The 21487-nt window shown below is 35.6% G+C and overlaps 1 protein-coding gene across 2 annotated transcripts in view; it reads left to right on the top strand.

Annotated features, from left to right (window-relative positions):
• Ttc7 (tetratricopeptide repeat domain 7) overlaps positions 1-21487 on the top strand; it is a 252039-nt gene that overhangs the window by 171572 nt on the left and 58980 nt on the right. For both annotated transcript variants that reach the window (XM_090369480.1, XM_090369481.1), the window contains exon 14: positions 7648-7739. In XM_090369480.1, the coding sequence (XP_090225606.1) occupies positions 7648-7739 (92 nt within the window). The remainder of the gene's footprint in view (positions 1-7647; positions 7740-21487) is intronic.

Raw genomic sequence — 21487 nt, 5'->3', positions numbered from 1 at the left:
GAGGAAAGACAGATGTAGGATAGACGTGCGGAAATTTGCCTTTAGCCAGCGGGTGGTTGGTTGGTGGAACAGACTTCCATCCCTTGTGGTGGAGGTTGATAGCCTAAATAAGTTTAAGGCTCAGCTGGACAGGTGTTTTGAACGAACAGAGGGGTGAAGTGGAAGTGGGTTTTTTTTTTTTTTTTTTTTTGGCTGATGCTGCATAAGCTTGCTTTCTTGCATCAAATGCCTCTACTAATGCTAATGCTCACAACACTACTCTGAATTGCTTCTGCACAGGAATCAGAAATCTGGGGACTTGTCTTGCACTGACCTTAGTCATCCCCAAATGTTTATGGAGGATGGCTATAACTGTTCTCTCAGATATATCAAATTCCCTAGAGATTTGGGACACCTTTAAACGTGTCATTTGTCTTGACACATTTCTGGAGTGGTTGCTGTCACAGACCTTCCTGGATGTGGATCATATGTATGTACAAATCTACTTTACAAATTGGAGATGTATGGCATTAAGGGTAAGTTGCTACAATGGATAAAGGGATGGTTGAGTGGGAGATAGTGTGGTAATCAATGGACACTGCTCTTCGTGGATAAATGTTATTAGTGAAGTTCTCCAGGGTTTGGTGCCCGTTATTGTTTTGTGTATTCACCAATGATATTGATGAAGGTATATCAGGATTAATGTCCAAGTTTGCAGATGATACAAAGGTTGGCAGGGTTGTTAATGACAGTAAAGACAGTATGCTACTCCAATTGGATCTAGGTAAGTTGAGCAAATGGGCTGAGAAGTGGCAACTGAAGTTTAACATTGACAAATGTAAAGTGCTGCATATGGGTAGCAATAACCCAAAAGAAATGTACCAGCTGTGTGGTACTACACTCAGGGAAGTGAAAAGTGAAAAATACCTGGGGTAATTGTGCAGTCAAATATGAAGTTTGCTGAGCAGTGCAGATGGGTTGCCAGGGCAGGTCACAGAGTCTTGTCAATGACATATAGGAATTTTGCTAGCAGGGACAGGGAGGTGATTATCCCATTATACAAGGCAATGGTCAGGCCACACCTAGAGCACTGTGTACAGGTCTGGAGGCCTCATTTTAGAAGGATGTAGAGTTGGTAGAACAAGTACAAAGAAAGGCAACAAGATTGGTGAGGGGAACAAAGCGGTGCTGTTACCAAGAAAGGCTTAAGTTCTGCAAATTGCAGCACCTGGAGAGTAGGCACCTGCAAGGTGATCTGATTGAGGTGTATAAGCCTTGAATAGGTTGAGGAAGCTGTTGCTCGGATAAAGAATCTGAGGGGACATAGATTCAAATTGAGGACAGACAGTTGTAGAATGGATGTGTGGTAGTTTGCCTTTATCCAGCAGGTGGTTGATTGGTGGAACAGACTTTTGTTGTGGAAGTTGATAGCCTAAATAAATTTAAGGCTGAGCTTAACTGGCATTTGGAACGAATGGAGGGGTGAAATGGGAGGTTTTTTTTTTTTTTGCTGATGCTGCATAAGCTTGCTTTCTTGCATCGTAAGCCTCTGCTAATGCTAATCTTCGATGGACTCTCTACCCTACTAAACTGTTTTGACCAGAATTTCACCTGGTACTCTGAAGGTGCACTTTTCATACACAGCCACCATCCTTTCATGAATGGTCTTTGGCCCATTTCCTTCTTTGGTGAGAAACTGAATGATATTCCAGTTTCAGCAAATCCATAATTTGATAAAGGTGTCTTCCTTCTTTCTGTTACAGCAGCACAACCTAAAACATAGTGGGATCAAAATTAGTATGATTCAAGTTGAGATATGTAGGAACATGTTTTTTTTTTTTTTTTTATGTAAACCCCAAACATGAGAAGTATTAGAACCTATAGTACTTAGTACCGTGCTTGGGTTGGAGGTTGAGAAGATGAAAGAAGATATTTGTTGACATTGGATTTGAACTTCTGTAGACTGTAATTTTCAGGAAATACGTATGAAGGAAGGTTGTTCCAGAAAATGGCAGTTGAATGAATAAATGAGGAAGATGAAAAGTTGGTTCTGTGAATTTGAAGTTGGAATAAAGGATTTCATTACTACAAGAATAATTTCACTGACATGATCTGAGCAAACGTTGACATCAGAAGTTTTGAAACAGTAATCCGACAAAGGAAAAGAAGAAAAGGAATCTCGCTGGTCATCCCATTTTGCATTCTTGTAATGCCAAACAATACGAGGTTGGGAATAACCATGAGATAAAGGCTCCATTGGAGAAGAGACAATCACCAAGTTGTGATCTGAGGTGCCTAAAGGACCTCTCACTTCGACCGTGTCATGTTCATTGAAATATAACTATGGAAAGTACCTTAGATCATTTATTGAATGCCCCTCATATATTGTGGTATTCCTTCAATTATTAGGAACTTACTGAGTTTTACACAATCATTTCCCAGTTTTCCTCTGCATCATGATATAAAAGAAAAATTGGCTAAGGTAAAGAAAGGCTCCATGAGAACAACGAGAAAAGTCAGATAACTTTTCTCTTCATATTCCAATTATCCAAGAACGGTGCATAAAGTTTTGTAATGAACAGTGAACAGGTAATAGCAGCGATGAATCTTTTAAGGTGCTGATTGACGTATGATACCTGCGTATCTGCACGAGTGTCTTTAAAAGTACAGTAATAAAAAATTAATATTTTGTTAATAAAAAATTTATGTGCTAGTCCACCCATGATTCTAAAGAAAAAAAGGTTAGGTTACCCCCTCCATTTCGGGAGGGGTTCAAGCTCCCATGGGATTCAAGTAGTGGTAACCTGACCTTTTTTCACCATTAGGACATATTATTGAACAAGAAAATAAAAATATAGTCATAAAAAATATATTTGTTTATGAATGTATTTCTAAATATGACTGATTCAAAAGAAAAAAGGTTAGGTTACCCCCTCCACTTCAGGATTAGGTTACCCCCTGCGCTTTGGGATTCAAGTTGAGGTAACCTGACCTTTTTTTCACCATTATGAAATATTGTAATGGAGAAAAAAGGTTAGCGCAAGTGCGATTAGGAAAAGTTACCATTAGTGCTGCTAAAGTGATACTAAACCGATGTTATCGTGTGTTGTGTTCATGCACCAATCAGCACATCGTTTGCCATGCCTACCTGTCAATCAATATATCGTTTTCGACTTTGCTCCAGACCGATAACACCTACTGTCTGTTTACTGAGTGAGCAGTGCTAGAGTGCCGTATCAGGAAACTAATTTTCCGCGTAAGTTATCCAACGTTTCTCGTCATTCTCGTGCAGGCTCTCTTTACCTTCGCCAAAAAATTTATTGCACTTTTCATTTTTACAGCAGAATCTACATAAAAGTGGTGGTATAAGCCATGATGAACATGTTTAGGTAAATGTTCCCATTAATTTTTTCCATAAAGAAAAAAAAAAAAAAAAAAAATATATATATATATATATATATATATATATATATATATATATTATGTGTAATATGAAACATTGTGCATCAAATGTGGTTAAAACTTTGGGTATCCTAGCTTTGGATCATTCTGTAGTATTATTAACCATGAAAAATAAGTCAAACATTTTTTGTGTGTAGTGCATTATACTTTCAAGTTATTAAAAATGGGATGCATAATAAAATTGAATATTATGAAAATTTTTCGTTTTACATTTTAAAACTTGACTAGAGGGCGGTGGGGGAATCCATCCATGAGAAATATTCCTACACAGCTTTGATTACTACAAGATTTGAAAGTGTCAAGTATGAAAAATAATCTATATTAGGGTAACCAGATGCTGATGGCTACAGCTGGGACAATATAAGTTTAAAACAAAATTGGGAGTTACAACATGGTCAGACATAACATTCTCCAAGTAGTGTAGATAGGTGGCGAGGAGTCCCATTGTGTCCTATTGATGATTTATTGTACGTTTGCTTATAAAGATAGGAAAATCATAATCCCACTCTATATGGCAATTGTAAGGCTTCACTTCATACTTGGAATACTGTGTTCAAGTGTGGAGACCTCACTTAAAGTCATCAAGCTTCTTGAAAGGGTCCAAAGACAAGCAGTGTGCCTCATGAGATTGGCAAAGGGATGTCCATATGAACAAAGGCTTTAAATATGTTTGTATACTCTAACATGCCTAGGTAGATAACAAAACATCTTAGCAGATACCTGATTGAGGTGCTCAAGCCTCTGATGGCAGAAAGTAAAATGAGGGTGAAATTCTCAGTTATATATGATTCCAGAACTAGAGACCATAAATTCAAATTATGATGGAAGAGGTTTAGACTATATTGCGGGTAGTTTTCATTTAGCCAGTGAGCTGTTGTTCACTGGAATAAATTGCTTCCATAGGCTAGGCAGTTGAAATGGACAGCTTGAGGAGATTCAAAGGCGAGTTGAATGCTTACCTATATAAGGAGGGAGTCAACTTAGTGGATTCTTTTATTTTATTTATTGTTCTTATTTATTTATTCATTTATTTTGGCTGGTGTAGCAAAAGCTTTGGGAATTCTTGCACCATATGGCTAATACTAAATTCAGAGTGATTTACAAAGTGGGGTGGGGGGAGGACATGAGAACTTCACTTTGTTTAGGCAATATGTGCTCAAAAAAACACAGTATTGCAATAAAATAAATTAGCAGCCTTGGCTGCTGATTTATTTTATAACTCCAATACCATATCTCATATGTGGTTATTTCTCTCTAAAATCATATTTTGATCATTAAAAATTTCTACATATTAAATTTACATAACAATGGTATTAACAGTGTTTACAACCAGATGGTTTTTCCCACCTGACCAATGACAGGATGAGGCAGCAATCAAAACATTTTAATTAATGTAGTGTTACAATTATATTCCAGGAATTTTCAAAGAAAATATAATTTTTGTGTGATAGCCAGCATGAGTCCTCTGTATTAGACCCACATCTACAGTAACTGGAACTGCACCCAAACACGACTTACACTGTTTGTACCTGCAACCTGTGTAAAAAAAAAAAATAAAATAAAATTTAAAAATAAAATAATTAAATGATATTAAGAAAATTTGTATTAAAATTTCTACACATCAGCAATAATGCAATAGTTTAAAAAGTTAAAATAAAGCAATCAGTAATATTTTATTGTATTGTACTGTATATAATGCATAAAAATAAAAATATTTATATTGTTATTTTTGTGAAATTAAAAAAAAATTTAAATAATTAATTTTATAAATTTTTAGTAAGTTACTATGCAGAAACAGGGCATCAACAGTTTGCAGCTTCAGCTGTATTTATCTTCCTTGGATTAGAAATCCAGATGCAGAAAACTCTTTTGCTTGCTACACTAGCATTGTTGGCAGGGATGGCAAGAATTTAATCCCTCCCATTTGTTAACAGAAGGGAAGAATGTACTTGAGAAAGACCAGATGAAACTGTATACATTAAAATGTTACCTGCCATATCAACCTGTATAATTTACTTGTATAAATAATTTGGCCAATCAGTTTCTGCACCTTCAGCAGAAACCCAACAGGCACCAAATATTTTACTTTATGGGGCACCACAACTGTTAACTGAATTAAAGATATTTTCTCTAATATAATTTAAGAACTTGATACTGTTTTAACAGAGGTGAGGTGTGGTCAATTATAATAATTTTGAATTTCAAAAAAATATTCTTTCAACATTTCCATTGTGCTAGAATGGCAAATGGAAAGCCAGATAATTTTTCAGTTCCTGATGTCTACTCTTTAAATAAAAACTTTGGAAAAAAAAAAAAAAGCTGACTGCCAACTGTAACAAGATCTCTTAAACCTTCATCATTCTTCACTTTCAAATGTTCTAAAATTAAATTTTTTAGAAAAGAAAACTGACTAAATAATAATTTTTCAACAATTTTGAATTTCAAAAGCACACCCAAGATTCATTTATTCCATAAATTTTAATTTATCAAAAGATTCTGTTCTTTTATTAGGTATTCGCAGTTGTTTTTTTTTATATATATATGGAATATTTTATCTTTAAATGATTTCATTTCTTCATCCTGAATTGTGATTGGTTAAAATTTTGCAAGCAGAGAACAGATTTTTCTTCAATGTATAATTTAAGCATTTTGATCATTTGCTGCACATAATTCATGACGTCTACTGTGCAATTTTTGGAACATCAGTTTCAGTAATTGCTCATTAAATAGTTCAAGTACACTGCATAACACAGAAGTATGCTTCATTTAAAAGGTGATTCAAAAAATTTTACAATAAATTTCATTAGCTTTTCTTCTGCAAGAAAAAATGCTTTCAATTTTTCAAAAAATTTTTAATGTTAGTAACTTGTACTTTATATCTTCTAAAGAACAAAGTTTTTAAAATTACAAAGTTCAATGAACTAGTGACGAAAATAACATCACTTCATTCAGCAAGATGAATGGAGATAGCAAGATAGAATGTCCCACTACACAATGCAGATACTGTCTGCATGGAATTCTGCCATTTAGTCCACAAAAAAGGTGCACTCAAAATATTGACCACTAAGACGTCTTATATATAGAAGAGGAGGAACAGAAATATATGCCTAGCTGTCAGCTTTATTTTCTTAGAATCAGCTCTTGGTGAACTCAAATGCATAAGTGGTTTTTGCAGCAATATAAATGTCAATGTTTTTTATAAAGTTGTGTTTGCTAGATCTAGTGTGAGATTGAAAATGAATTCATGCAAATAGAGATGATTAAAAACTGATAGGTAACCATTATGTTTAAAAAGTTGAGGCACTTATGTGTTCTGGAAGACTTGAGACATTAAGGCAAGACATTGAAAACTGGAACATCTGACCTAGCCTCAATAACAATTTAGGAGGACCGGGTTAGCTAAGTGCCTGCCTGGTAACCCAAAGGTCGCGGGTTCGAATCCAGCCTCGGGCTTGGATCAGAGTAGAAAATGCAAAAACCTTGGGTGGTGCAATATGGCCACAGAAGCTAATGCGCCAACAACTAATAAAAAAAAAAAAAAAAACCCCACCCTTCCATTACAAAAATTATATTTTAGGTTTATAGTTCTGATATTTTAGTTTTATATCATGTGTAATATTGTTGATAAAAAAAAATTAAAGAGAAATTTATGCACAGTTCTGTGCATAAGTATAATGCTCATATTCATAAATGTTATCGATTATAGTCATAGTGCTAGTCAAAATTGTCCAGAATTGTAACTATACTCTAATTTTACAGTAGGCATAGAATTATTGACAGGATAGAAAACAATCAATGATATACATTTGTGTCTAGATTCATTATAAACTCATAAAGACTGGGATATGAAACTAGCCTGTGCATCTACTTAAGGGACACAAAAATTATTTTAAAAAAATACAGTATTTCCAAATAAAAAAGATATTTTAGCATTGCATTGCTTTATAGGATTATTGACTGTGGAAGGTACTAAATAGATTATCTGAATTTACATTATAACTTTTAAAAATGTGAAGTCTCAAACTCCCCACCTGACCATTCACATTACAAAATGGAGTATAACTAATGCAGGTAAAATTTTTTGTTTATATTTTTTCTTTCTGTATTTAACTTATGTCCACAAGATATCTTATTAATCATTACAAAATGTTAAAAACTTAAATTCTTTCATGAACTCTTTATTTTATTTATTTTGTATATATATAGTGATATGGCAGATAAAGGATTACAGAGGGTGGCAAGTGAAAGCAGGAGTGTCTTCCAGCTTTATTCTTCTGAATTTTCTGATGGGGATTCAGGTATATCTCAGTTAACAATATACATATTAAATAATTTAATGAAAATAAATATAAAATACTATAAGAGTTCAAAGAGTGATAACACAAGTGCACATACAGTGGTGCAATATATTTAATCAGAGAGATAAACGTGTTTCTTTTTAAGGTATCCTGGAATGTGTATCACCTATATCTTGGAATGTGTTGCACCTATCCCTTGACATACGATTATAACACATGATCCAAACAATTCTTTGACAGTACAGTTGGGCCTCATACCACGAACTTAATTCATTCCACAAACCAGTTTGCGGTATGAAAAGTTTGTGATACGAAACACAAGTTCCCATAGTATCCTATGGGAAATAAATTAATTGGTACTGGATCCCCCCACAAAAAAAAAAGGCCACCATTTACATACACTATTTATTCTTCTTCGTGGTTACAGGTTCTTCATGTTCAGAAGCTTCAGGTTCAAGTTCTTCTGCCTGTTTCTGCTTTTTAGCATTGAAGAATCTATCCAGTGTTGATTGCTTTTCTCTCTTTTTAAGGAGGCTCCTGAAGTAGTGAAGCGCTATGTCATTGTAGAGGTCCCCCCCACTCTGTTCACTTCAGCTGTGTTGGAGTGCCACTCCAACACCCTGTTGTGAAGTTTCTTCCAGTCCTGAAGAATCTCCTTGATAGTAGCTGAAGACATTGGACCTTTGGTGATGTTTTCCTCTTTCTCCTCCTCTGAGGAAAAATTTTTTTCCATTTCCCCAACCTGATGTTTATGCAGCTCCTTTAGTTCTTCCATGGTCAGCTGCATTTCATGCTCCTCTTAACTCCTCCACATCTTCTTCCACTTCCAAGTCCAGGGCCTTAGCTGCTGCCATAATGTCCTTCATGACTTGGACTCCATTATCAGGTGTTCTTCTCTTTGAACACAGGCTGGCCACAGGTTTCTCCAGGCAGAGTTCAGGTTACTGACTGACACTTCATGCCAAGCTTTTTCTATGAGTCTAATGGCGTGCACTATGTTAAATTCTTCCTTCCAAAATTTCCTCAATGTCATGAAGTTGGAAGCATGGCAAACTTCAAAGCACCGGGTGAAAAGTGCTTTGGTGTGCTATGACATTATGGTCCATTGGCTGAATTAGAGGTGTAGTGTTGGAAGGGAAGAAAACAATCAAAAAAACAAACAAAAAAATTGCTGCCTCTCCATGCGTTATGACACTGAATGCCAGTCCTCCCCTTAAACTTCTCAAACCACCCCCTGCTTGCCTTAAATTCAGATTCTTCAGAGCTTGGCCCTGGAGTTTTTCCCTTCAGGTCAGCATAGATGTGCTTGGCTTTCAGACAAAAGAGTTCTTTGCTGATGGTATCTCCTGCCATTTGCCTTTGGTGGATCCACAGTAGCAGCAAGTTCCCCATTTCTTCAATGATGGGGTTTCTTAGGGTACTTAATCTGGTCATTCCCTTTGCAACCTCAACATTCTTGATGGTCTCCTTGTTCTTCAAGATGGTTCCAATGATGGATTTGTTGACTCCATATTCAATTGCCAGACCAACTACCCCAGCCCCCTTTTCATGCTTAGCAATGTCTTTCTTGGTTTCAATAGTGATTTTCTTGGGCTGACTTACACTGACACTTTTCTTAGGACCCATTTTTTGAATCTTTTCAAAATCTTTTTTAAACTTTTAAAGTTGTTTGAAGGGTCACCCGAGCGAGGCCATCGGCATGTGGTCAAGTAGTGCATTCATCGCAGTATGGCTCTTGTGGCCATTTGCTGGTGGGCGCATTTCTTGGAATATTTTTATCTGAGACAAGCGTCAGATGACACCTGCTGATACCTTGCATATTGTTGTCGCCTGGTGTTCTTTCCTGAGCATTGTGCTGCACGAGGTTGTCTGTTTTGTTTTTCAAGAATTAATTATGGATAATTAATAATGAAGAATTAATTATGGATAATGACTGAAGAATATTGCAGTTCTGATTGGGATAATAATTCTAGGAATATACAACATTGAATATCTCATTGAATACTTCAATTTGTTCCATAATCAAGCACCATATTACACGGCATAAAAGCAATAAAAATCGTTATTTAAAAAATTACTATTTTTTTTCACATGAAAATAGGGAAAAATAGTAAAGGAAGAGGTTAAAACCCCAAATGCTGCCCCATATGACGAAAAGTTCGTCATGGGGCATTTGCTGTACGAGGCCCCACTGTACCTTTTAATTTTTCCTCCACACCCTTTATGCATGTGTAAATCGATGAAAATAACACAAGTCAACAAGCATTTTTTTTATATAAAAAAAATGTGGACTAGATAGATCTTTGGATGTTGATTCCATGTCTGTTTTTGGTTTTCCTCTAACACATCTAGTTTTTGTGATGAGATTAGTTATGTGAGTGTGATATAAATGATAATACCATTTGCACACCAATTCAGCCAATACACATACACTCAGTGATCACTGAATCATGACCACTCCATTCATAATGGACTATGCTACATAGCTCACAGGCAGGTGGTGGTGGTTGCTTAATATGGGGCATGTTTTGCTGGCAAGAACTAGGATCCCTGGTTTATATGGACCAACATTTCACTGGTGTGGTCTACCAGTAGTTTTTAGGATACTATGTGCTGCACTCTGCCATGTTGCATTTTTTTCAAGAACAGAAACAAGACCTTCCCAGACAATAATGCGGCATGTCATTAGGCCCACGCTATGCATGAGTGGTTCAAGGAACATGGTGAAGATATCACCTATCTTGATTGGCCTCCAAATACACCTTTCCTCAATCCAATTGTGAACACCTATGCAATGTTTTGAAATGGGAAATGTGGGGTATGGACATACAGCTGTCATCTTTTCAGACATCGTGGAAAGCTTGCAGGCAGTATTGCTGCATATCCCTATAGACATCAATGTTTATAGAGTCAATGTCTAGCCAAATAGCAGCTGTTATCCATGTGAATGGTGGCCCAACACCATATTAGATAGGTGATCACAATTCAGTATGACTAAGTATATATATATAATTATTTATTATTGTTTATATATTCAGCTTTATGCAGTTGTTATTTCATGATTTAATTATTTGATCATAAAATGTTTCAGGTAAGATCTGGCAATTACTGAAACACATTCATTGTCATGCCTCAAAAGTGTAAAAATTGCCCCAACAAATTCTGCTGTATGTGTGCGTGCACTTGTGTGCATGACTATTTCTTAATAATCAAAACAGCATGCAGTCATGATGGATATTCAGAAAATTTACCATTTACACTTTGGCTGTGATCTAGATCAGGGGGGTGGCTAACTTAATTTGTGATGCAATCTACTTTTTTTCTTCAAAATATGCTGCGATCTACTATCTCAAGAATTTCATTGTACGTGGTTAAAAAAGTTAATCAACACATATTGAAAAATGTTGTTAGCATTAGTAGAGGCATACAGTGCAAGAAAGCAAGATTATGCAGCATCAGCCAAACCCCCCCTATCATTTCACCCCTCTATTCTTTCCAAATGCCTGTCCAGCTCAGCCTTAAATTCATTTAGGCTATCAACTCCCACAACAACAGATGGAAGTCTGTTCCACCAAACAACTACCGCTGGCTAAAGGCAAATTTCCACACATCTATTCTACAACTGTCTTTCCTCAGTTTGAATCTGTGTCCCCTCAGGTTCTTAATCTGAGCAAGAGAAAGAATCCCATCAGCGTTCAGCTTGCTCAACCCATTCAAGGCCTTATACACCTCAATCACATCACCTCGCAGGTGCCTACTCTCCAGGCGCTGCAGTTTGCAGAACTTAAGCCTTTCTTGGTAAGAGCATCCCTTTGTTCCCCTCACCAATCTTGTTGTCCTTCTTTGCTTGTTCTAGCAACTCTATATCCTTCCTAAAATGAAGCCTCGAGATCTGGAAACAGTACTCTAGGTGTGGCCTGACTATTGCCTTATATAATGGGATAATCACCTCCCTGTCCCTGCTAGCAAAATTCCTATATATCATTGACAAGACTCCATGACCTGCCCTGGCAACCCCTCTGCACTGCTCAGCAAACTTCATATTTGACTGAACAATTACCCTAGGTCTTTTTCACTTTCCATTTCCCTGAGCAAGAAACGTACCACAACCCAAGAAAATACATTGATATGTATTTCTTGGGTTATTGCTACCCATATGCAGTACTTTGCATTTGTCAATGTTAAACTTCAGTCGCCACTTTTCAGCCCATTTGCCCAACTTTATCTAGATCCAGTTGGAGTAGCGTACTGTCTTTACTGTCGTTAACAACCCTTCCAACCTTTGTATCATCTGCAAACTTCGATACTAAGCCTGATATACCCTCATCAATATCATTGATAAATATACAAAACAATGGGCCCAATACTGAACCCCTGGGGAATTCCACCAATAACATTTATCCACGAAGAGCAGTGTCTATTGATTACCACTCTCTGTCGTCTCTCGCTCAGCCATCCCTTTATACATTGTAGCAACTTATCCTTAATGCCATACTTCTCCAATTTGTACAGCAGTCTTCCATGTACAACAGTATCAAAAGCTTTCCTGAAATCCAAGTATATGATATCAAAATTATTTTTGGCATTCAGTTCCTTTGTGACCACATCATAGTATCCAATCAAAGTGGTCAGACAAGACCTCTCTTTAACAAACCCATGCTATGTCTTAACTATCGTTGCAGTCTTGTCTAGATGATCTTGCAATGCTTCTTTAATCAGTGATTCCATTATTTTCCCTGGAACACAAGTTAAACTAACAGGTCTATAGTTACTTGTGTCACCTTTTGTGAAACCCCCTTTGTGAATTGGTGATACATTTGCATACCTCCAGTCCATGGGGACCTCCCTGCAGTCCAAGGAAGCTCTCATAATTATGGCTAAGGGTTTCTTACTTCCTTTGCTGCCTCCTTTAATATAACTGGAGATAGATCCCGTTCACCTCAGGTGCCTTTTTTATGTTTAACTTCAATAATTTCTCCTCCACTTTGCTCTCAGTTATTACAAAATCACTTAACTCCCTGTTAGAGTTTTATAAACTTCTGGCACTCCCCTCATTGAATAACTCTGTGAATGTAGATTCAAAATACTCATTCAGTTTATCAGCTACCTGAGCATGATCATCAATAGTCAACCATCATTGAAATGCCAAGGCTTTTTAATTACTAATACTCTCTCTCTCTCTCGCAGCATGTTCATTTACCTACTAGGATACCAGACAGGAGGAGCCGACCGGGCTAGCCGAGTGGGTAAAGTACCTGCCCGGCAACCCAAAGGTCGTGGGTTCGATTCCCGCCTCGGGCTTGGATCAAAGTACTGCAAAAACCTTGGGAGGTGCAATATGGCCACAGAAGCCGATGTGCCAACAACTACCAAAAAAAAAAAAAAAAAACCAGACAGTGCTAAATACATGCCCAACACTCTTCATAGTTTTTTAACCAGCAACTCTTCAAAGTGCAGTCAGTGTTACTGATCTAGGGAAATCTGGTAACAACTTGGTGTTCCTCATGATATTTGGCATTACAAGAATGTGAAATGGGATGAACTGTGAGATTTCTGTTCTTTTTTTCTTTGGTTGAATTTACTGTTTTAAATCTTTTAATGTTAGTGTTTGCTCAGATCGTGTTACTGAAATTATTCTCATATGGATGAAATCCTTTATTCCACACTCCACTATAAAATCTCATCCTTTATCTAAACCTTGGTTTACCAATAACTGTGCCAAGGCTATTCAAGATAAGAATGTTGCATATTGCAATTGGCTCACATCCAAATCACCAGGATCATTTTCTGCCTGCACTAATGAATGCAACAACTCTAAAGCAGTTATTAACCAAGCTATTATTTTAGTATTATTCAATTTCAGATTCATTACTGACTTGATCATCATCCTTCTCACTATATCACTGTCACTATCATACAATAAATGATCTTCAGTGCCATCCATTGCATTACTTATACCACATTTTTTAAAGGACTTGGCTACAATTTCAGTCTTAACATCATACCATGACTTCAGGCACCCATTCACACTATTGTGCTATTGATGGACGTTTTATTCTTCCCTTAGGCGTTGTATCATGGTTCCCCTCTATCATTTATTCCATTGCTCCCACACTTCTTGAATGGCTTATTGATGCTGACATCTAACTGCTGTAACTGGCAAGTTAAGCCACCCAGAATTACTGCCAATTCTGTGTTCATCAATTTGGCCAGTTCTTTGATATTTTAAGTCCTATGTGCTTTAAACTGATCCCATACTAGTACTGCATTTTTATGCAGTAGTCCACCTACTACTTTTAGTATAATTTTGCGTTCTTGATGTACCTTACATTGATTAAATGTATAACTGGAATTCACTTGTTACTCCAACAACAACCTGGTATTACTGAAAACTATACTAACTTATAGTAGTTAACTATCCATTAACATACTATATGTTAACTCTCAGTTTTGCGCATGTGCTGTATTGCCACTTTCGGCTTCTAAGACACATGGCAATTTTTTTTTTAAGGTATAAGGGAAAAACACACATCTTATAAGCTGACAAATATGGTAACTAAAATTGCTGATATTTAATACATTGGTATGGGGGTAAAAAGAAAAACTTATAATATTATCATGAGTGTTTAGCAAAGAAAAATATTCTCTTTTTTCCATAAAACATTGATTTTATTTCATCAGTAACATACAGAAATGGCACAAGTTTAAGATATACAACAGGAAATAGTATTTTTATTGTGATAGATTACTACAAATCAGTAATACCAAAGGGTCTAAACATAGATGAATTCTTAACATTACATTGTACTAAGGGTGAGAATATTCTTGACCTCATCATTACTAATGAACCAGATGACACCACAGAGATTAAATAAAGTACAGGAACAATTTTCTGGAAGTGATCATGCAATTGTCTGCTGGTAGATGAAAAAAAAAAAAAAAAAGATGTTGCAGTAGTTAAAGGTAAAGGCACAGGTTTTAACTTCAGAAGAGAGAACTTTGACAGTTTAAGGTGCTATGTGGCATCTACGAATTGGGCAGATTGCCAAGGAATGACGAATACATTCGTATTATGGAATACTTTTAAAGTAAAAATCACAGAAGCCATGAATACATATACTTTTAAGAAAATATTGCAGAAGGAAGAGGAGGATGCTAAAATGGATGGCTGTGGAGCTGGCTGGTCAAATAGAGGAGAAAGATAGCATGGGACAGTTACAGAGCAATGAAAAGTACTGAAGCCTAAAAGAGGTACAAGTTGATCAGTAATCTGGCTTAGCTCGTATTGTAGTAATAGATATCATAAATAAGGTCAGGGAGACAAAGGCTGCATATGGGAAAGCATTAGCTAAGAGAGCAAAGAATGAGGACAAGGAATTTTTCATGTATGTGAGTACAACGAAAAAGAAAGATAATCAGATCAGACCCTTGTGCACTGGGTGTGGGGAAAGTCTTAGATAACCCAGCTGATGAACTGAATGGGTACTTTGCATTGGTTTTTACTGATGAAAGATCCTTCATGCCGAGAAAAGGCTGTGCAATTGAAGCTGAGCCATATGAAATTAGTGATGTCGCAATTACAGATGATTGTTTATAAGAAAAACTTTCCAGCATAAAGGCAAGTAAGGCTCCTGGAGTTGATGGCATATACCCTGTAGTTTTGAGGGAGAGTGCAAGGGTATTGAACCATTAAGGTTAATTATGAGGGTATCTTTGGACCTGGGGGAGATTCCTTTGGATTGGAGAAGTGCCAATATATCACCAATACATAAAAGTGGTTCTAAAAGTGAAGTTGGTAACTGCAGACTGGTTAGTTTGATTTTAGTGGTAGGCAGTGCTTTTTTGTAAAAAAAAAAATAGGTGCCAGTACTCATTCTTTGCTATCAGGAAAAACTGAAAATTAGGACATGAAAAGTACAGTACTCAAAAAAAAAAAAAAAAAAAAAAAAAAGTATTTCCTGATATTGTTACTTTAGTAGTAATGTTTTTGGTATAAGAACAACAAATTAAGTATATTAACACACAGTTTATTAAAGCATAAATTTATTATTCAAGTGTGTAAAAAATAAGCAATACCGTATTTTCTGGCTTATAAGACGTGGTTTTTTTCGCGAAGAAATACTCAGAAAATCACCCTGCGTCTTATATGGTCAATGTCAGATTAGGCCTAAAGACTACCGGCAATGCATTTTCGATGACGCAGTGCCGGTAAACAGAGTTCTGAAAACTTCCCTTTGAAATTCACACCAATTTTACTTAAGATTTATCTGTTGAAATATATTTTTAACAATTATCAGTGGTTACTATCTATGGCAACAATACATACCAGTAATCTTTTTTTCTTGGAAAATTTGTTGAAATCTGTGTGATATGAATCTCACAATCAGACGTAAGTAAAAACTTATTTCATTTTCCCATGTGTTTGCTTCCTCTATAATATGATCTCGTGCTTTTATGGTATGCTGGGCTAATTAGACTGGATCGGGATTTTTCAATTCCACCCGTCTTTGTCAAAGAGAATGACACCCGTATTTGTCTTAGGGTGAGTAAGAATTTCTGTTACGTTACTTCTGTCAGCTTTTTTCAGAAACAAACATTTCATTATTGGTTGAACATTTACCCAAGCTTATACCATTATTTTGAGAAAAATATATTACCGTATTTAATTTTATTATTATTATTTTCTTTATCAATAATTTTTTTATAAATTTCAGGATGATATTTTAAGATAAGATTAAAAAGTTTAAACATGCAAATAGCTGTAATTCCTGGAGGGTTAAAGGGTCAATTGCAACCCCTGGATGTATCAATAAATAGTCCTTTCAAGGACTACATGCGAATTGAATAAAAGCTCCATGTTGAATAAAAACTCCACATTGTAAGTCCATTTAATAAAAAAATTTAAAAAAATAAATGTAACTCCATTTCATTTATTTTTAATACTCACCCCCTGATTATGTCCCGTATCATGCCATGTCGCCATATTTGTTTACATCAGTCAGTAAAAGATCGCTTCTTAGTTTCACCGTAAACAGTATCGAAGGATTATTATTTTTTTCCAAAATATGTGGCCAAAACTAGGGTGCGTCTTGTATGCCCATGCGTCTTATAAGCCGGAAAATATGGTAAGTAAAAATGAGTAAAAATAATTTCATAATAAATTTTTTATAGAATATTCCAAATTTTTATTGAGTTCTCATCCAACACACTATGTCGACTTCTTTTCTTGCTGTTTGTGTCTGTTGATGAATGCCGTTTCTGAAGCAACCACGAATCGACATATTTGCTGGATCGAAGTGTGTCATCGGTGGGAATACAGTTTTAAGAAATAGTGGTGAAGAAATTGTTTTTGTCATCAACAAAACTCTGGTTGGGCTGACGATCAGATTAAATTGGTATCATACTCACAGCGTTCATCAAATGCTCTTCAATTTTTCCAAAACCGTCTTTTCGATTATGTATTCTTGAAATCCACGAATTTTATCTCTTTCATTTAATTGAAAATAAATCTAATCAAATTGACAATATTCTAACTTCATTTTCACCAAATGCCAACATTTCACATTTAGAAGGTTTAATACCTTCATTGTCCTTATTTTCCTTCTCTCATCATCAAATTTCACTAGTTCTTAAATTTTTGAATTTTTTTTTTTTTAATTGTCCAAAATGTATTTGTCATTCGGATATTCAGCTACTGTGACCATATAAACAGAGATAGGGAAAATTTATGGAAAAATGTGGATAATGCACTTCCGTGAAACAACAGATTATTTGTCGATGTAAAATTAAATCACTCTCTCTCCTATTCTCAAACGGAGCACTTACAGTTGATTCACAGTGGTGTCCAACCTACGGCTCCCACTGAAAGTGAATACAGCATTACATCGACAAATAATCTGTTGTTTGTTTTGTTTAGTTTTGTTTAGTAAATGTAATCGTGTATTGTACTTAATAAAATTTTCGAATATCTTCAATTTTAGGTTCATCATTATTTTTATTTATTCACATTATATTCATCTTAAGCAGTGATCCTTTTGGGTTGTAAATTTTCTAAAGTGAGTATTTAAATGAAAAAGTAAGGTACTTTTTTGAAAAACAAAAGAAAGTCATATTTTTATGATTTTAATAAAATCTAAAATATAAAATAATGGCATAGATTTGTTACACATAAAAGTATTGGGAATTTCCATTTTTTATATATAGCCTGAAAATAAAAAATGGTAACTGAAAACAGAAACTTCCTTTTACACGTAACAAGATATGGAAAATGTAATGCACTAATTTTTTCGAATCACTTAGTGCGGCCCCCGAAAAAAATCTAACTTTGAATATGGCCTCTGTATGGGAAAAGGTTGGATGCCACTGTAGTAGAAGGTGAACCAGAGCCCATTGGGAATACCCCTTGATCTGCTCACTGTTGACCAGCACGACTTCTCTGTATGTGGGACAGGTGGTTGGATAGGTTATACCGGGTACCCCTAAGTTGTAGAATGGTAATCCCTTTAGCTCTCTCAATTCTTGCTTAGCAGTAGCACTAATTTCCTAAGTTGCCAGAAGGGCGAACAGCGTGTACCCAGTTGAGTCTCTCCTAAGCCATTTGTTATATGAAAATTTTCTTCTCTCAACAGAAACTATTTTAAATGTAATTTCCAAGGGGGATTCAAAACAAAATTTGCTACAAAAGGAGTTCGTTAAACAGAAGTCTAGCTGAGTAATTTAAAAAAAATTAAAATTATAAAAAAATTCTAAAAAAATTATAAAGTTTTATATAAAAAATATCTTAACAACAGACGGTGAAAAATTCAAATTTAGTTAAATAACTAAGCTTATTTGAAAAGTAGGTAGACGTGTGAAAAAATTTATGGAATATTACAATTTTCGAAGTGTACAGCATCCAAATGTCACAGGTCGCTGTTAATAAAGGTGCCGGTACACCATACTGTTGCGTACTGCCCCAAAAAAGCACTGGTGGTAGGAAAAATTTTAGAGGCAATGATTAAGAGTGCAATCCAGGGACATTTAGATAGATGGCTTTAAGGGAAAATCATGTTTAACTAACTTAGTAAGCTATTTTGACATAGTTACTCATGAGCTGGATTTAGGGAACAATTTCAACATAGTTTCTTTGGATTTTAGACTCGGTTCCTCACGAGAGATTATTATAAGCTTGAACGGGGTGGGATTTCTTGTAAGATTCTAAGATGGGTTGATGGGTGGCTGCAGGGCAGAAGGTGTGATTAATGGATATTTTTCAGATACTGACATACTGTTCTTTCTTATTTTCATAAATGAGAAAGAACAGTATGTCAAAATTTGCAGATAACGTAAAGATCAGCAGAGTCATTAATGATCAGTGCCAAGCAGGGCTCCTTCAGGACGACTTGAGTGGACTTCATAGATGGTCAGAGCAGTGGCAGCTATGTTTTAATGCTGCTAAATACAAGGTCTTGAGGAGGAATAGCAACCCACAAATAAATTATATGCTTTGATGGGGTTGAATTAAAAACAGTGGAGGAAAGGGAACTGTGAGTTACGATATGGGGCAGATATGAAGCTTTCTGAACGATGTAAACAGGCAGCCGGGAAAGCCCATGGTGGCCTGGTGATGATGTACAGTAAATGAATGATTTATTGAATATTATGCTGTAGAGATAGGGAGGTCATAATCCCACTGTATAAGGTAATTGTAAGACCACATTTGGAATATTGTGTTCAAGTATGGAGACCTCATCTGAAAAAAGATATTGAGCTTCTTGAAAGGGTCCAAGGATGGGCAACTTGAGCCTTTAAAACCTCAGAGGGATTAGTAAAACGAATGAAGTGGAATTTTTGCTATTCTAAAGAATTCGAGAACTATGGGTCATAAATTCAAATTACAGGAGTTGAGGTTTATATTAGATTGTAGGAAGTTTTCTTTTAGTTAGCGAATGGTTGATTTCTGCAACAAGTTGCCCTCACAGGTAGCTGAGGCTGACAGTTTCAATAAATTCAAAGGTTAACTGGATATAATTTGTATTTTCTTATCTACTTAGTTTTTTTTTTCTAGTGCAGCAAAAGCTTATGGCTTCCTTTGCACTATATGGCAAATACTATTACTATTATGGTGTTAATCTCTTTGCCTTCAGCACTGCTTTTCCTGATGGTATGTCCACACTGCATGCCACCAGTGATTTGCACTTGTTTTATCACCAGTGGATGTTTTTGGCATCACGAAGTTATCAGTTTCATATGACACCATGACTTATTAGTGGGTTGAAATCAGCAAAAATATTTATACTAATTGATTGAGGTATGGAAACAATTGACTTTACATAAGTGTGAAAATATAATAAATTTAAATTAGTCTTCCATTAGAATTGACAGATTTCATAAAAATGCCACAGACCACAGATAAAATTTGCTACCTAGCACAAAGGTGTGTAATACACAAAATAATCAGTTTGGATATTTTGTGTGTTACCCAAAACAGCCATTCACAGCTTCTAACCGATTATGCATTATCTGACTTCAGTTCCATAATTTTCCTCTTAGAGCAGTGAAGTAATCATGTTGGTGTACTCTCTCAGCTCTGCTGTTGTGTGATATCTCTGTTGCAACAGTTGACAATAACTTTTGTGAGGTAAGATATTAGCATAACACATTGTAATTACATTGATTCAATTATTTTATTCCATCTTGATGTGTACCTGCCTTTCTCATATTAAGAGTGACAAATTTCCATCAAAAACATCTGAGGAATGGTAATTAGACATTTTTGGTAACTTTTATATAGTTGCTGTTTGTACAGGGTGATTTGATTTAAATTAAATCAAATCAATTTTATCTACTCAAATACATGTTTTAATAAACTAGCTACATAACTTAGGAAGTATTTATCATGTGTGCATTGCCCAAAGCACTGATTTCATATTCAAATGATTTGCAATACATCAGTTTAAAATCAGGGATTCTCAACTTTTTTTTTCTAAAAGAACTGGTGACCACTTAACTTGCATCAAAACAAACTGCAATTTTTATGTCCATTCAATTGTAGTTAATAAATGGAACACTGTAAAAGGAAAGGCATATGAAATTAACAACTTTCATAGCAGCACGATGAACCATGGGCTATTTGCATTATGGCTGGGATTTTGCTTAGTGTCAATTGCACTTGTCTAGAGAGCACTATAAAAGCTGTATACTTGGTGCAGAGTTTCATATGTTCTTTGATGTTGAAGTTGTTTTTTCTAGATTAGTATCTTCCACAAGAAGTATGTTGAAGCTGTTAACACTGAATCAGCTCTTAATAATATGTCATCTGATAATGAAATAGAATTCTATTCTACTGATGTGGATTCTGAATCTCAATCAAATACATCTGATGATGTTAGAATGCTACAAACAACAGATGCCAGTGTTACCTGGAGTGATGATTCTTCACAGATGAAATCCCTTCCATTTACATAGCAAGAATTTCAGCTTCTGAGGTCTTGGAACGAAGTACCAAAAAACAGTGTTATTGGGCCTGACATTACAATATTTTCACGATACAATGGTGTCTCTGGAATGGATTAATATCATAAAGCAAGGGTCCACTGTACTTTAACCTTGATATGGTCATGCCTGAAAAATGGAAAAAAAAAAAGTTATTAGCATTAGTTGAGGCATATGATGCAAGAAAGCAAGCTTATACAGCATCAGCCAAAAAAAACAAACTCTTCCCATTTCACCCATCCAGTCACTCCAATGCTTGTCTAGTTCAGGGTTAA

Source organism: Mastigoproctus giganteus, chromosome 3, assembly GCF_048544385.1.
Source record: "Mastigoproctus giganteus isolate SK-2022 chromosome 3, ASM4854438v1, whole genome shotgun sequence".
NCBI lineage: Eukaryota > Metazoa > Arthropoda > Arachnida > Uropygi > Thelyphonidae > Mastigoproctus > Mastigoproctus giganteus.
The sequence above is the reverse complement of the archived record's forward strand: the minus strand, read 5'-3'. Positions and strand labels throughout refer to the sequence as shown.